General features: G+C 44.8%; 1 protein-coding gene across 1 annotated transcript in view; it reads right to left on the bottom strand.

The window, feature by feature from the left end:
- STMN2 (stathmin 2) overlaps nt 1–9,113 on the bottom strand; it is a 39,085-nt gene extending 29,972 nt beyond the window's left edge. Inside the window, exon 1 of the mRNA XM_030969250.1 lies at nt 8,862–9,113. Coding sequence (XP_030825110.1) covers nt 8,862–8,880 — 19 coding nt within the window. The 5' untranslated portion in view covers nt 8,881–9,113. The remainder of the gene's footprint in view (nt 1–8,861) is intronic.
- Between the last annotated feature and the right edge of the window lie 8,285 nt (nt 9,114–17,398).

Here is a 17,398-nt window from a genome sequence, read left to right as displayed (position 1 = left end):
ACAAGTGGTTTGTTGACAAATATGAAACATTTAGGTTTTTAAATCAGGAATCAGGGTTTCATTCCTACCTACAACATATAATATTGAAAGTTCCCTAACTGCAGTCTCGACAGCACCAAAAAATATCTGAGCACATAGAAGAAAATATCACCTCAGAAATAGCTTTTTGTTTTACAGCTATGTAAAAACCACCAGCGTCTGGAAACAACAAGGTATATTCAAGTGATTGATACAAACATGACTTACTTGGGTGACATAAGATACCCTTTCTTTTCACATGAATAAAGTAAGCAACAAATACATCAAAATAGTTAACAGACTAATGAAATGGGTTACAGAAATGAATTTCACTTCCAAAAATGTCTTTGAAAAATTATGGATATTGATGCATTTGCTTTAAGATTTCCTAGATATGTCCAACTTTTCTTACAGCTCCATTCAGGTAACTGGAGGATTTACAGTACAAAAATACTTGTAAACCAAAAAAGGTAATTTCTGCTGCAATTCCATATAGCAATGTTGCTAAAAACATTTTGTGCATCTTTGACATGGCTGTGGTCTCCACAATCTTTTGAAAAAGAAAAATAATAGACGTGATGATATTAGTCACTTCAGGGAACTCTACCAAATGACATCCAGAGTGATTCTACTGGAAACCAGAGGATGAATTTGAACATGTATATATCAGAAATCTTCGTCCAAAAGGACAATTTGTGCTTTTAGCAATTTTGAAAGCATCAAAAATAGCATCAAGATCAAAAGTTTTATCTACTTAGAGATAAGTGAATATATTTAAATGTAGATACTTCATCTACCTTCCAGTAGCGTATACCTTAGCTTAGGGTAAATTCTGAATTTGTAGAATTCTGTGCCTTCAGTAGCATAAAATACACACATCATTATTTTTTCTTTCCCTAAGAAATTCCCTAAGGATTATAGAAAAGTACCTCAATAGCACAGAATGCTAATACAGCTTTAGCAGGTAAGTTGCTCTGCTTCTTAATCTGATCAGTATGGATTTTGGCACTTCTATAATATCAGAGCATGGTTACACATTTTCATGCAGTATGGAACACAACCTCACATCCCAGCTCTGAGGCAAGTACCCAAGATTATCCCCATCTTAAAGAGGAGAAAGTCAGGTCATAAATGATTAACCTACAAATCCAATAAAGGAACTAGGTGCCTAAAATGATGCTTAAGAAAACTCAGGTTTCTAAATCAAGAATCTGGATCCTAGAGATTCCTACACAGATGAGGAGACGTCATGAGAATACAGAAAATCACAATCTGTGCTCTTTAAATTGGCGTGCATTGTAGGGTGCTAAAGTTTGGACAAGCAAGGATAGCTCAGACTTGAAATGTTTAAGCCACTAACATTGGGAATTGTGTGTTCCTCCAGCTCACAGCCAGTCCTCTGAAGAAATCTGCATAGCCTGTTTCCTGGGAGTGTGGGGCACACACAGGTAGCACAGGGCTCTTCATGAACACAGGAGCAAGCCACAGTTTTCTTTTAAAATGTAGCTGAGGAGAAATGCTGCTGGCTGGCTTACTCCTGCCCATTGGAGCAACTGCCTACAGTGACAACTTTGACTGGAAAATGCCAAAGCTGGGGTCAAACTCTCAAAATTTCCACTCAAGCCAAAGCATCCTGGCGCCCAAAGGAACTCAGGTTCTATTTGCGGCTTCCACAATTGTTTCTATTTTGCTATATATGCAAAATCCAGCGATGCTCCTGGGATCCCAGCTCCTAGGTGTAGGTCATCCTCCCTCCTGTGTGCTCTCTTTTCCTCTCTCTTGGGCATGATGTTCTTCCCATGGGAGAGTGGAAAGAAGACACAGCTGGTGGCTCGGGTATTCTGTGGGAAGGAGGACACACAGGGACAAGGGCCACCACACCCCAGCAGCACACCTGGAGGCCTCCCACCAGCTGTTTGGCTCAGGAGCAGGAGGGCACACATTGCCACATCTTCTCCACCCACCACAATGGAAGAGAACAAGCCAGGGCTTCCCTAAGGCTGTGTGTGAGGAGTCCAAGGGACAGTGGAAGTCTCACCATTCCTCCTGGCATTTTCCTCTGGGTCACCAAATTATGAGTACATTCACTCTGGGCAGACCTTGACCATATCCAGAGGTGCTGACCTCTCCCTGTTGCTGCAGTGGTACAGCCATGCCTGTATCTCACCACAGGTGATTTACTAACCCTATCCTCAGTCACCTCTCCTAACTACTGCTTGGGGCAAAATTGGTGAAAAACTCCCAATAATCCTGTTTTGTAGTAGTGTCTGTGAAGGATCACAATTTCACACAATAACTGCTACAACAGTGATAGGTTTTGTGCTTCAGAATGAACACATAAATCATAATTTATTTATGAACTGCTTGGATTGAAAGCTATAACTAGAAAAATAACATTTCTGAATATATTCAGCAAAGCCTAATATTTTGTGCAGATGCTGTGCACCAATTTAACTGCACATCCTGGCAGAAATAGCTTAAATTTACTTCAGTGGTTAAATTATGTATTAGAAGGCAGGAAAAAGAAAAACATAAGTGGAAGAGAAAATGAAATAATTTCAGATCAGCTTCGTATGCTGGTATTTGTCAGACAGATGATGTCATAAGTATTTAGTTCCCAGGAGCCAGCATTTATGCACCAGTCCATTTTATTTTTGACTCAGGATTCAGGTCCACGTGGATTGAGGTCTCCAAAGCCATTTTTGTCCATGTTTGAAAATTCTGAGCAACTAGAGGAACAGGAACTGTCTCCACTGTAGTCATGGGTGCCCACCACCTTGCAGGACTGAGATATCTTTTCCTGGTAGAATTGGGGACCCACCCTTCCAAGTGGGAGCAACAATCCTTTTAAAGGGAATGAAAACCAACACCACCTCAGACTGTATCCATGGAATAGTGTGAGGGTTGTGTGCAGCCTAGAAATGATTGTGAATAGCAGCCATTCCTCCAAATCAGCTGCCAGTCTCTGTGTCCCCATGGACTAAAGACCAGCTGGTTGTGCTGAGGGCAGTGGCTGTACTGCATTCCACTGGCTCCAGTGAGGCAAGACTCATTTCAAAGTTGGTTCATCTATCATCCATTTCATGGATAAATGCTGAAGAGGGCATGTTCTCTACAAGCCACCTGAGGATGGCAATAATTTTTTGTGTTTAAAGGTGACTTGCATGGAGAACTGAGAGTGGATTTTTTGAAGATAGTTACTGCAGAGGTAAGCAAGCACTGCTGCTTCATGATGTACCATTTGCTCCTCCTCTTGTGCAGAGATACTGAGAGTGCCAGGATAAAGGGTTTTGAAGCCTGATCTCTAAGCTGAAAGGCAAATTTACACTCCCTCTCTTTGCCCACTGGTCACAGGCCCAGATGCCACCCTCAGCCCCTTATTTTCAGCTTTTTTTGCTGTACTTGCTTTAGCAAAGCTTTTAGTGAGTCACTGTACCATTTATGTGGTGTGCCACCCTTTTTGGATGCCTACTTTAGGCCTCCTAATGTTTATTATTTTTCAGGAGTGCTGAGCATCTCTTTGCCTGTTTTGTCTATGAACTATTAAGGTAGTTAAATTAGACCTACATGAAAATGCTGCACAGGTGAAGTATTGCCCAGACTGATCTCTCATGGGAACCTTCTGCTCTCTGTGTTTTAGACTACAAAATAAGCTGACTTCTCACTGCAAGCAATTAGGAGAATCAATATAGTATTTGATGGCTAAAACACTACCTAAATATACTGCTGGATGTGAGTGCCCCATCTCTTTTTTGCAACGAGTGTTTTTTTTTTCTCAAATGAATGCTATTAATTTGAAAATGGAGAGTTCTTTTCTAAAGAAATTAATATGTCACCTGAGATAAATCTTACCATAAGGTTAGATTACACAATATATATAATAAAAAATCGGTGTGCAAAATGTGATCTAGAGAATTGTACTATTGTTGAACAAATACCAATAGTAAAAAAATTCCAATCTTAAATAATAAATTAAAGAAAATTCAAATTCACAACATTTATGTGAATGAATTACAGGATTACATTATTAAACAGGGAAGTTGTTTTTAGCCTAACTAGAGCTTGTATTGGGACAAAGAGGTGATGGTAATGGAGGTGGAGGTGAGAGAACATTTTGGAAGTGTTCAAGCTGCTGAAGTTTATTTTTATTTCCTCAGTGTGTTATGGGATATCTTCCATAAGAAAATGGAATAGATGATGTTCCATCCCTCCTGCCTGTACACCTCAGGGTAAGTAAAGAACTGCTATGGACTGTTTTTAAAATTATTCCTGTCTTAATTCTCAATAGTAGGAAGAGTAATCAAGTCTTTAAAAACCAAGAAAAGAATGTGAAGAGGTGTTAACCTCAGTTGTTTAGTGAATTTTACTTACCAACATTTTTATATTAGCTCAGTAATAAAAGTTCACAGAAAAAATAAACTAACTGAAACGCTACCACTTCAGTTTCCTTATCACGCCAAAATTATATTAGGAAAAGGTTTTTTTCACCCAGAGGGTGGCTGGGCACTGGAACAGGCTCCCCAGGGAAGTGGTCACAGCACCAGCCTGACAGAGTTCAAGAAATGTTTGGACAATGCTCTCAGGCACATGGTGTGACTTGGGGATGGTTCTGTGCAGGGCCAGGAGTTGGACTCAGTGACCCTGATGGGTCTCTTCCAACCCAGCATATTCTGTGATTTCTTCTCCTAGTTCTTAAAAAAATTTGGAATAGTGGTATCTCAGTCAAATCACATCTCTGCCAATATTATGCTATAATAAATAACTTTCTGATTCTTGCCTATGTTCATTCTTCTCTTAAAGTAACTTCCTATTTACAGACGTGATTTTGAGACAGTTGGAAATATTTCAGAGCTGACATATATCCATTTATTTATAAAAGAGGAAGGTTAAAACCTTCAGCTAAAAACTCAAAAATATGGAAAGAAGCGTGTTCAGTCCAAATTCAGCCTGGCACTTAGCCATATGTTGTTTAACTTGAAGCTTGTCATTGCCATTGATATTCAGATGACTACTCATGTGCAATTGTTGACAGTCAAGCAATTGTTTAAGTGTAGTGGCAGACCAGAGGCAGAACTCTTACCCCTTTGCAGTAAATAAAGGCTACTTATTAAAATAATGGAACCAGTCAACAACCATACACTTATTTATTACTTCATATGTATGTTACATACCAGATAAAACAATAATGCAGCACTCAGTTAACAGAAAAACTCAGCAGTGGCCTTGCATCCATCAAGATAAGTACTGAGGTCTGAGCTTATAACTAAAATGCAAATGACAAAGCAGAAGAGCAACTCTGAAGCACTTCTACAATGATTCAATCAGTCTCACTCAGATATGTTATATCTGAGAATATATTATTTGTTGTATCTGAGAAAGAGGGAGCATGGCACTGCCTCAATTCCTGTATCCTCATAATCCCACCCATTCATCACCTTACAGGGTTCCTGACTGTCTCAAAAGGAGTTGACATTAAAACACTTTCATAACACACTATTAACACATATCCCATGTATTTCTGTTAAACAATCTCCTATAAAATAAACCAGAACTATAATCAGGACTGAGATTTTCTATATGATGGTTGTCTGAAGATGTTAGAACAATAAATATTCTTTAAATAAAACATCACAACAAAAGAATGAAATAATGCTTTCAAACACTTTTTTAGTTCCAATGGCATCACACACTGCTTCACCTCCACACTGCCATCTATGTACCTTACACTAATAAGTTTATCAAACCAGATACATGGCCTTATTGGTGTGTAGTGACCCTGATTGAGGGCCATAAATCAGGGCAAAGACCCTGATTTATGTAACACACGTCCTGTTTGCTTGGGAGCTTAAGATGTGAAGGAGTTCCTCTATCCAATACATAATCCATATAGAAGATGGTGTCAGAGGGAGGATGAAGTTTAAAAGCCTCCAGAATTTTTGTACAGTCGTGTTACATAGAATTTCAAAAAAAGACACACTTAAGAAAAAACCCAGACAATTATGCTTGTGTGGCATGCATCATTCATATACTATGTAAACTAAACAGAAAGAAGAATCTTGTGGGCATTCAGAGTGTAATGATCTCCAGAAGTTCTTGCAGCTGTTGAAACTCCTACGTAAGTAAAATGAGCTTTCCCTGAAAACCTTTTATTTTACACAGCTTAATAGAAAAATTAGCTTAATTTTGCTTTCTATTGCAGAATATAAACACAGGCTTGTTCAAGGTGTTTAGCATCTGCCTAACCTGAGTTATGTGAAGAGTTCTGTCCAAAGGCAGTAGGACTATTCACATGCTCAGACACCTGATTAAGTGCCTTGCTGGACCAGGGCCAGAAACATAATAGTGGGCTGGGTTAAGCTGATTAGAAATGTTTTGCTGGCTCCAGTGGTGGCAGGACCCAACCTTTACTGCCACTTTGCAAAATCTGATGCTCAACGGGAAAAAAAATCAGGCACTCTGTAGTTCTTTCAGTGTTCTACAGGGTAAAGTTTGAGCACAGAACAATGCAGCTCATTTAGCCCTAACTGGAAATGTGCATTACTGAGAATGCATCTATTTTCCCACATGAAAATAAAATTTGTTGCTTTGTTGTAACTCTTGAAATAAAGTGGTTTACTATAATAGGCTGTCTAGATAAAAATGTTGTCTATTTATAATTATAACAAAGAAGAATATAGGTTAAAGAAATGGTGGGGAGAATCCTTTAAGCTTTGTGGGTTTAAAGATGGAAGATGCTTTTAATAAAGTAACTTTAATTTTCTAATTGAATGTTGTTGTAATTAGTATTTTTGGAAACTGGACCTAGGTGGCTGCACGGCTTTTTATACCTGGTAGAGGTGGCTCGTTAACTAGGGATTAACAGACAAACTGGCGCCACACAATCCCTCTGTCTCTGGCTAAACCTAATGATTCCTGGCATCACTCTTGCCGCAGAAATCTTTATATTTGTGTGATGAGAGATCATTAACACCAGGCTGAGGAACCCTTCCTTCCCTTGTGACAGAATTCCCAACAGGCCCTCTGCAGCGCTAAATCCCCGACCGAGTACAAATTATCAATACTGATTACGGGATTGCTGCAGTGGGGAGGGGACGGCGTGCTCGGCACTGCAGGGCTGGCCAGGCTCCCGCAGCCCTCACGTCCCTCCTCTGCTTGCATCTACAGCTGTCTCATGCCTTGCTCCCAAGGGTGCCACAGCCGGGTTAGAATGCTTTCAATGCACACCAATTGTTCCCTGGGAGCGGAACATCAGCATCCAGATAAACGCTCTGGTGTAATGCATCGGTTTCAGCCGGCGCCAGGAGGGTTTGGTGTAACTTCGTGCAATGCGATGAACAGTGGTAACAAGAATCTGCACAAATGGGAATGTGAACAGGATTTGCTTTTTGGGCCGGACACTAATCGTGTTGGGAGCACTTCATCCTTATTTTGCGGGATTTGCGTGTGCATGACATTAATGGTGAATGATTGCGAAAACTTGAATTTGAATGCGTCAAATGCAGGTCCAGCCTCTTTCCTCTTCAAAAAGGAAAAAAAAAAACCAACCCAAAAAACCAAATCCAAAAAACCCCCAAACCAACAAAAACCGACCCTAAGGAGCGTTAGGGTCTGCACGCTTTCAGCAGCCCGACCCCACGCCTGTTCTCCCTCTCCTTCTTCCACACCCTCACTGGGATTTTTTCTCCCACCCTACCCAGCAGCCTCCCTCGAACAAAGGGGCCAGTGCGGGGCTACCGCCCTTCGCTCCCGCCAGGAGCAGCAGGACCAGCACGGACGCGGCGGGCAGGCGCTCCCCGAGACCCGGGAGCCCCGCGGCGAGGGCGGAGGGGCCGCGCCCCGCGGGGCCGCTCCCGGGGCGGGCAGGGGCGGGGGCGCCGCGGCGGCGGCAGGGCGCGGCTCCTGCGGGGAGGGGAAGGGGATGCTCTCCGTGCCGCTGCAAAACGCGAGATAACAACAGCCCCGCCGGCTGCCCCCGGGAGAGCGCGCAGGGCGGGCGCTGCTGGCGCACACCAGCTCTCCGTGATGCAGTGACCTACTTCACCGGCCCCCGGCCCCCCGGCGGACTGCAGGTGCGGGCAGCGCCGGGGCAGCGCCGAGCGGCGGCTCCCTCTCGCCCCCTCCCGCAGCCCCGCGGTGCCGTGCAGGGCCGGGCCGGGCTGGGCGCGGCCGGCCGCAGTGCGCGCCTGGCGGGGTCCGCTCCGCCGCAGCCCCCCCGCCCGCACCGCGGGCCCGCCGGCCCGGCCCGGCCCCGCCCGCAGCCCCCGAGCCGCGCCGAGCCCCCTTCGGGCGGCCGTGCCGCTCCCCCGTTCCTCTTTTCTTCTCCCCACGCGGTTTCTGAGGCAGAGGGGAGCGCTGACTCCGGCCGGCGGGGATGGGTGGAGGCACACTGACTACAGGGATAACTTTACCGTTCGTTTTTCGTTTTATTTATTTTTTCTTTCTTTTATATATTTTTATATATATACACATATATACAGACACACACATATATAATATCTATCTATATCTGTATAATATATATGCATATATATATATAATATCTATTCACCTTTAAAATAATGAAAACTGTTTCAAAATTATGCTGTGCTCATATGCCGACCTCACCCATTATTGGTATATAATTAATCCGATCTCTGGTTAGATACTAAAACATCCCCATGTCCCACCCACCCACCCTCTCCTTTTTTCTCTGATCAATGAAATAAAAAGTACGTTCAGTGTTCTCTTGATTTGTTTTTTTCCCTAAACTTTTGGGAGAGCGAAAAGAACACCCTGGGTAGGTAGCGGACCTAGGAGACAGTGGCCGTAGTGCTGGCTGAAGGAAAAGAGAGGCATTTTCTTACCCATTGCTGTTTTAGCCATGCTGGGATGTGCAGCTCTCAGAGGCGGTGAAGGCAAAGGGGTCCAGCTACAGCAGTGGAGAGAGGGAGAGAAGACTGAATAAGGCACTGAGTCAGCAGAGTGGGGCTGTGCAAGAGAAGGAGCAAGAGGCAGGAGCCCATGAATAATTATCACTCCTCCACCCAAGCAGATTGGCTCGAGAGGTCCCCTGACATGACTCCTGCAGAGCCAGAATCTCCGGGCATTAAATATTGATCCACCAATGGTGCTGGAGTACAAAGTGCCAGAATGCAGTTTGAAATGGAAATCAGTCCTTGGATGCTTCTCCCCCCTCGGTCTGGTGTTAATAGTACATTCCATGTCAAATGTTTTATGTCTTACATGAAAAAAGCCTATTGGTGTTGAGGGCTCTGCTGTTGCTACCTGTAAAACATGCACAAATTCATTTTAACATATTTCATTCCAATGATACAAAAAGAAGAGGGACCATTGCAAGGGATTTCCTAGACCATTTCAGTAAAACAGCTGCTCAGATTATTTTTGCCTCCTGCAAGGGTAGCAGATATCCTATGCAATTGTTTTATACTGAATGTTTCTGCATTTTAGTACCTGTTTTACTGTTTTACTGTCCCCAGACCTAACCTTGGTCAGCTCAAACTTTTCTTAACCTTGGAAAATGCCAGCTGGACCTGCTTACAGTCTCAAAGGGCTCTGAAAATCCCAGAACAGGATAAATGTGTAGTAGTACAGTAGAAGTCAGTAACAACTTCACTGATGCTCTATGGTAAGAGTCACTGGGAAGATGTGAGCTTGATTCCCTTGATAAGGTGTGCAGGATGGGATCTGATGTGGTTATTACATGAAGGGGGATGGACACGTTCTAAGAATTCCCTACACTAATTTTAAGAATTCTCTATCCCTGGCAAGAGGAAAGCCAGTGGCATAACTGGCAGTCACTAAACAAATGTGGTAGAGGTTGATTGAAACATTGCTAGAAACAGGGCGGTGATGGGACCTGTTTGTACATCTCGTAGGCCTGGAAGCAGTTGCTGGCCTAGAGGAGCCAGTATCCAAGACCTTGGCACAAAGAGAAGGATGCTCCACCTTTACCTTCTCATCTCACTGTCCAGCTGGGGCTCATTTGCCTCTCCCAGGGGATAACCAGCCTTATTGTTAAGAGCTTTCAGGGATACCAGACTCCTACACTGCTTCCAGACAGACAGGGCACTGGGCAAATTTTCAGCTTGCAATTTGGAGGATGCTACTTGTAGATGTGTTTCCTGGCGTGTGTATGGGTGGGTGGGAAAAGCAGGGCATTGGCACCATTGTTCTTCCTTGTGTGAGGCTGTTTGCAGCTGCACAGCCCACACTGCATGCCATCCCTGACTGTGGTGCTCTCACTCTGTGTGTGCTTCCCTAGACCTGGTCACTCACAATTATGCTTCTCAAGCTTTCTTGAAGTCAGTGAAGAGCATCTTTGAGTGAAGCATCACCCAGAGCCTGGGCATAAGGCTAGCTTCCTCTTTGAGACAGTAATGACGACGCTAAAAACTAAACTAGGTTTTTTCTTTAAATGAGAATAGTAAAGTCTAGAAGTGAGTCTGGGGAGAGAAACATCCCCATTCACAGACACCAGCATGTGCACTGAGGCGGGGCAGACGCCGTGACGGCTCCCTGCTGAGGTGCAGGCAGAGGGGATGAGAACAGGTGTATTGGGATGCAAGGCACAGGGGATGAGAACGTGTATTCAGGTGCAAGGCACAGGGGATGAGAACAGGTGTATTGGGATGCAAGGCACAGGGGATGAGAACAGGTGTATCGGGATGCAAGGCACAGGGGGTGAGAACGGGTGTATCGGGATGCAAGGCCGACCCACCCTCCAGAGCGGCCCTGCCCTCGGGGAAAGCAGGAAGGCGGCCCCGGGACCCGGTGGCTTTCTCGGGTGTGTCACTTCTGGGCCCTCGGTTCTGTGGCTGCGTCGGGGCGTTGGTGAGCAGGGGACAGGATTGCGACTGGATGTCTGCAGTGAAGGAGCTTATTCCCGAGAGGAAACGGTGAGCACCGGCGCAGTGCTACGCATACAAGGGCGGCCTCGCCCCAGCCGCGGGACCCGCCGAAGCTCCAGGGCCCGGGCAGGGGTGGTCTGTGCCCGGGCAGGGGCGGTCCAGTGCCAGGGCAGGGGTGATCCGTGCCGGGTAGGGGTGGTCCGGGCCGGGGCAGGGGTGGTCCGTGGCCGGGGGGGGTGGTCAGTGCCCGGGCAGGGGCGGTCCAGTGCCAGGGCAGGGGTGATCCGTGCCGGGCAGGGGTGGTCCGTGCCCGGGTAGGGGTGGTCCGGGCCGGGGCGGGGTGGTCCGTGCCCGGGCAGGGGTGGTCCGTGGCCGGGCGCTCTCCGTGGTGCTGGAGGCGGCGGCGCTCCCGAGCCGGGCGCTGGGCGGGATGGGGCACGGGAGGGCACGGTGGGGCCGGGAGGGTCGGACGGGGGTGGGAAACAGGCCGGGGGCAGGGACGGACGAGGAGGGGGCAGGCAGGGATCGGTGCGGCTGACCCCGGCCCCGGGGAGCGCTGAGGCTGCCGGCCCCGCCGCTCCTCGTCGCCCTGATGCCTTCCCGGCACGGGGCGGCACCGGCGCTCGGTTCGGCTCGGCTTGGTTCGGCTCGGCTCGACTGCCCGGGGAGGGACGTGACAGGGGCGCTGCGCTGGCACAGAGCATCTCTGCTCCGCGGCTCCCCATCCCCCGCCCGGCACGCCCAGTAGGCAGCGGACCCGCCCCGGCGTCTGTCTCTTCTATTCGGTTGCTTTTCCTGTTCTCCGAGCTCAAGCAGCGGCACGGGCGGCCGGCGGAGCGGGAAGGTTCCCCCGCCCTGGCGGGAGGGAGGGATCTCGCTCCCCGCTTACCGGCTGCCGCCGCAGCCCCAGCAGCGCTGCCCCGCTCCCTTCCCCCGCCGCCGGGAACGGCGCCGCTGCCCCATCCCCAGGCCGGGGCCGGGACTCCCCGCGGTCCTGTGCGAGGGAGCAGACGCGGATTGTCAGCCCTGGGGGACGCGGGACGCCGACGATGACAGTTCGGGTGTCCCGCAGGAAGCAGCTCCTGGGGCGGAGAGTGCCGAGAAAGCGGTGCTAGAAATTGCTTGGCAATCACTGTCGTGTCAAATCTTGGCGTGTACAGGAGCAGTTATCAGACGCCTCATACATCATTTCTGTTCCACTGACTGCCACTTTTTGATGTTTTGTTCCACATAAATTTTACGGGAGCATGAATTAAACTCCAGCCTGTCCTACCAAGGCTAGGACTTATTTTCTTCCACAGTTTGTGCCTTTTCTTGACTGACATTAAAATGTGTTTGCAGGCCAGGCTACCTCCAGGTCTGTGACTCTACAGTCTGTAAGGAAGGATGTGCTACTGAACAAAACACCCCTGAATTGCTTCTAAATAGCAGTGGGGTGTAACTGTGGCTTTCATCCATTTTTTGTTGGACGTTTATCTGGCCCTGGCCGTAACACTGAAAACCTTTTGTTCATTTTTCCCAATTGTTCTTTTCTCCATTTGTTAGGAAAGATTTTACTTTTTACCCCATTGCAGACAAGGGAGAAGTGGAGGTGGTACTGGAAAGAAAAATGTTTGCACAGCACTTTGAAGACAATTGCTGCTAAGTAAATGATCTGCATTGGCACTGAAATGTGAATCACAGAGATGGGAATAGGCCATGAATCTCTTTTTCTGTGACTGCGTTATGTGGCTGACTGTGGCTTTGCCACCTTGTTTAGTTTTCTTAAATAACCTGAAAAGTCAGCTGTTTTCCTACTGAATTTTGGGAGAATTGTTTACACTTAGCCTTTGTCATTAGGAAATGTAATAGACCTTATTTAGAGGAGCTGATTTTTTTCCTATTTGTTCACTTCTACTCCTTCTTTAGGCCTTCAAGAGTGATTTCTCTTTGTGTGTATGAAATTTTAGAAAATTAGTTAGTAATTAGTTCATTATTAGTTCATTTGCATCTCTCTTACTTTCACATCCTCACCAGAACTTATGATAAAAGATATTTTTCAGATGGTATGATGAAGTCTTCAAAACTCAAAGAATGGTGCCTATACAACCTTAATTACTCTTCCAGTGCATTTATATAATGATGGAGTTTTAGATTATACACTCACACGCTATGTTTTTCTCTCTATATACATAACAAGATGGTGGTACTCCCTTTTTGAGCACCATTTGATATTTTCTTTTCATTTTGTTCTCATAAAAAAGAACCTTCACACGGTCCTCTGTGCCCTTGAAAGCATGAGTACAATAAAGATTTTCTTGCAGGAATGTTTGTCAGAATACTTTCCTACCATGGGTGAAAAAAATCTTTTGTTTTGCCTTACTCTTCACAGCAGGTTAACCACAGATTAGAAGGTGTTAGCAAAGTTCGTGTTTTAGTAAGTAGATAAGCAAGCATATTTTAGTGTGAAATTTAGAGAGAGAAGACTCCAAATATATGCATGTGTGATTTTCGTAATCTTTGTAACATTTGGGATTTTTTGGTAACTTTTTCTGAAATTTTTTTTTTCTGTAGAACTGTATAAATATATCAAGCAGATGAAAAGATTAGCTGTGTACTGAAAACATGGGGAGAAAGAAAGAGCATATATATATATGTATGTATGACTGCCTTGTATCTGAAGCATGGTGACCATTTTCTTCTTGAACTGTATCTTTCTTATCCTTTCATTTCCCTGTGTAACACTCGTGCTATGACGAATGACGCAGTGGAGTACGGTTACGTTCCCATTAGCATTTCTCTGCCTCTGAAATTGTGCTTTTTTTTGCTGAGCATAGCCTATCTAAAAATCATCTTGCAAAGAAGCTTGGTAGCAGCTTGATAAGCCAGCTGCAAACAATGTCACCATTAGTGATTTCAGTTGCTGCTTGTTCCACACACATGCTGGAGAAAGGCAGCTTTAGTGCTCGCCTGGTTTCATGCAGGCTTTTATTCTTGCATGGCTGCACGTGGTGCTCCTTTCAGCAGCATTCAGGATCACCGTGGGGAAGCTGAATAATGATATTATGGCATTTGTGGATTTTTTTTTTAATTTTCATAGAAATCTGCTGTAAGCAATGGCCTAATGCTAGCACGGGTATTGTACATAATGTGATCTCCCTCAACAGCCTTGCTCATGAGCTGTGAGCTAGAGCTGTGCAAGGCCACGTGATGGGAGTGACTTGGTTGCAGGTAGATCTGTGCTGTGCCAAAAATACATAAACCATAGACCTGGTGGGTGAAGACTGGGCAGATTGAGGTGGAAGGAAACCAGTTATGTCATTCTGAACAAGGGTAGCATGTGCACGACACCCTGAGAACTCTTGTGTGGAATTAAACCAAGGAGCCATCTATCCAGTAACCTGTAAATTGCATATCCTCCCCTTCCAAGGCCCCACCAGACAGCAGAATTTTCCAGTTAGTGACATTCTCAACTTGGATGAACCCCTCATGACCACCTCTTGGACAGGGCAGCTTGGAGGGGAATCCCAGTGCCTGTGGAACAGTTTTGGTTTTCTCATCCTGACCCATCTTTGTGTTAGCCACCACTGGGCAACCTCCCCACATCCTTGCATGCATTCAGTGTGCTCACAGAAGTGCTGTTAGAGATGCTCAACCTGATGTCTCCATGTGAATCCTTACATTTGTAATTCTTTGACTCTCCCCTGCCTTCTTGCTTCCACATCCATATTCCCTTGATTGAAAAAAATATTTATCCCCAGTTTCTTTCTTCTTCAGTTCACTCTTCACAGATAAAGTCTTATTTTTTATTTTGTAGTAGGATGAGGTTGTCTTTGAAATGGGAAAATGTGTAGGAAGAGCAGCTACAAGCACATGCCAAGGAGCAGCAGCAAAGGGCAAGCTCCTGTTATTCTCCCAGTATATGCACTTTGAGGCCCTCCTGTATTCTCTGCACATTTAGTTGCCTACCCTCCAGTAGTGCAGCTTCTCTTTATCATCACTGGCTGCAGATGAACTCTGGGGGAAGGCTGACAGTAGGAAAAGTACATGAAAAACTTCCCTAGGGATCATTCCAGCCACTGACTGCCCTCAGGAATACCTGAGCTTAATGCAATTTTCATACTCAGTAACCCTTGACTGATCTTTTTCCTTCTGTGGTATCCACAGTGTCTCATGGAAATCTGTTCCACAGGGCAGCTCCTTGCTGTGTGAAGAAGCATATTATTTTGTTTATATTGAGCATGTGTCCTACCAAGATCTGTTATGTTTACTTTGATATGGATAGTAACTATTCTTTCAGCCCTGGAATCAGAGCGTCATTATCTCGTTAAAGTAAAAGTTAAAGGAGGGAGGAATAGCAGATCCAACTATACTTTTAAAATGGGAGAAATAGATGATACAGAAGGAGTTCTATTAGGCTGATGGGGAACAACACCATCTGCTGCACCTCAGAGGTTCACAGTGAAATTTTCCTGGAAAAACAGAAGTACTGTTGTCAATGTTCAGCAGACCTAAATCACAAGTCATTCCAGGACTGGGAGGCCTAGCTGGAAAGTGTCCTCCCGGTGCTCTATCCAAATGAGGTGTATCCTGACATGGTTCTGATTTGCTTTCTTGACTGTAATTTTCTGAACAGCAAAATGCCTCATGTTACATGAAGTCAGCACCAAAATCCTGCTGGCAAGTGCCTAATTCACTTTGCTCTGTCTTCCTTACTGCTTGCTGTAAGAAAGGACTGGGCTATTTCAACTTTCTTTTGCTCTTCTTTGAATTGATTAAATTTCTTGTTACCGTAGCCTGGTTATCAGCTCTTTCATCATGGCTTTTTCTCACATGCCTTGGAGAAGACCAACAGACCTTTTGCTGCTCCAAGTGTATTTCAGACCATTTTTCTCTATGTAGTCAGGCATATTCACAGAAATATTTGTTTTAGGGGAATAAGTGTTAGTTATGTTGTTGGTTGTCAAATAATGATAAGGTTCTTGATACCAGGCACATAATCTATTCTTTCTGCAACTAAAATTTATTTTGACTGAGTGATTTAGCGTGCAAAACAACAGATGATGGTAAAGTAAAAATATGCTGAGGTTAGATAAAACAGACTTTGAAGATATTAGCTGAAATCTTAGTGTGAAATTCACACTTAAAAAGAAACAGTAGCAGAAAATCACTTTGAGAATGAAGTGTAAGAGAACTTTTTTAGTTATAGTCTTGTTCTTAGTACATTAAAATGTTTACAGGAAATTTCATTTCACAACTGTTTTTGCTTATGGCTTTGCCAGACTTCATGATCTTAATCTGATATTTTTAGTGTTGTTTGCCCCTTATTTTTTTAGCAATGTCAGCAGACTGAGAGCTGGTCAAGGAAATAGGAAAATGGGATGAACAAAATGCTAATTATGAAGAGCAGAAAGACAGGGTAACAACTGGAATAATGAGAGAAAATGGGCACTGGTGGACAAAGAAACTGCAATGAAGAAGCCTTTGGGAGAATGGGTAATTAGGGTCACAGAAGCAGACAAGGGAGAGTCAGGTTGTGAGACAGGCCTGGCGTGTGTTTGCTGAAGAGATGAAGAACAGGGATTTGTGGCATAATGTGGGGAGGTGGTTGCTTGGCAACCTTAATTTGGTCCCCTTATTATACATGGGTGATCACATACTGGTTTTATGCAGGATTTCTGTCTCTGTGCAGGATGGACCTGCTCTGGGGATGTGCTGGGGCTGTGCAGGAGAGACGAGCGAAGCCCGTGTGGCTCCTGCTTCATTTATTGCTTGAGCTGGAAAGTCAATAATGAACAATGGGAGGGGAAGGAAAGGTCATGCAACTGTAATAATGCACTGTTGCACAAAGGATACTTTTCCTATGTAGTGCTAAAAACCAGTTCTGTGTGGAACCTCTAATGGTGTAATAGTTTCTAATTATCTAATTTTTAATGACCCCTTTTAGAGCCCTAAATCCAATTTCCTCAGCAATCACACCTGCAAGTGATGTTGCAATGTGTGTTTGAAGTATTTTTAAATAATTTTAAATTATGTCTGTAATGCCTCAGAAATAAGATCTAAAATCATTGAATACCTCTGCATTTAATTATTTTGTGCCTCCTTGCCCTGTGTTTTGAACAGCAGTAGTACCTTTTCTTTGCTGCTGTGAATTTTTGTGAATTAATTTGAATTTGTGCAGCACTCAGATGTTGAAATGATGAGCAGCACTGAGAAGCTCTGGAGGAAATTAATATTTCTGGCATCATAAGGCAGTTGAATAATGAGAAGTGAACAAAGCACAGGTCACACAGTGAGTTACGAGGTGAAAGCAAAGTATTGATTAACTGTTTGGTGAATATAGCATTGTGGTCATATGCAAAAATAGCAGTTAAAGACTGTGACATTGATACAGGAAGTTATTATTACCCTTCTACTGGGTAGATTTCCAGGAGGGGGATTAAAGGTGTGCTGATGAGCCATGTGCTTCTTTCTGTCTCTACGCAGGGCTGCTTGTTTGGATAGCATGGAGCTTCAGGTTTGTGATGGGTACTTTATTGGCAATACTCCTGTTT

This window comes from Camarhynchus parvulus, chromosome 2 (genome assembly GCF_901933205.1).
Source record: "Camarhynchus parvulus chromosome 2, STF_HiC, whole genome shotgun sequence".
NCBI lineage: Eukaryota > Metazoa > Chordata > Aves > Passeriformes > Thraupidae > Camarhynchus > Camarhynchus parvulus.
Note: the sequence above shows the minus strand (reverse complement) of the source record. Positions and strands in the feature narration are given on the sequence as shown.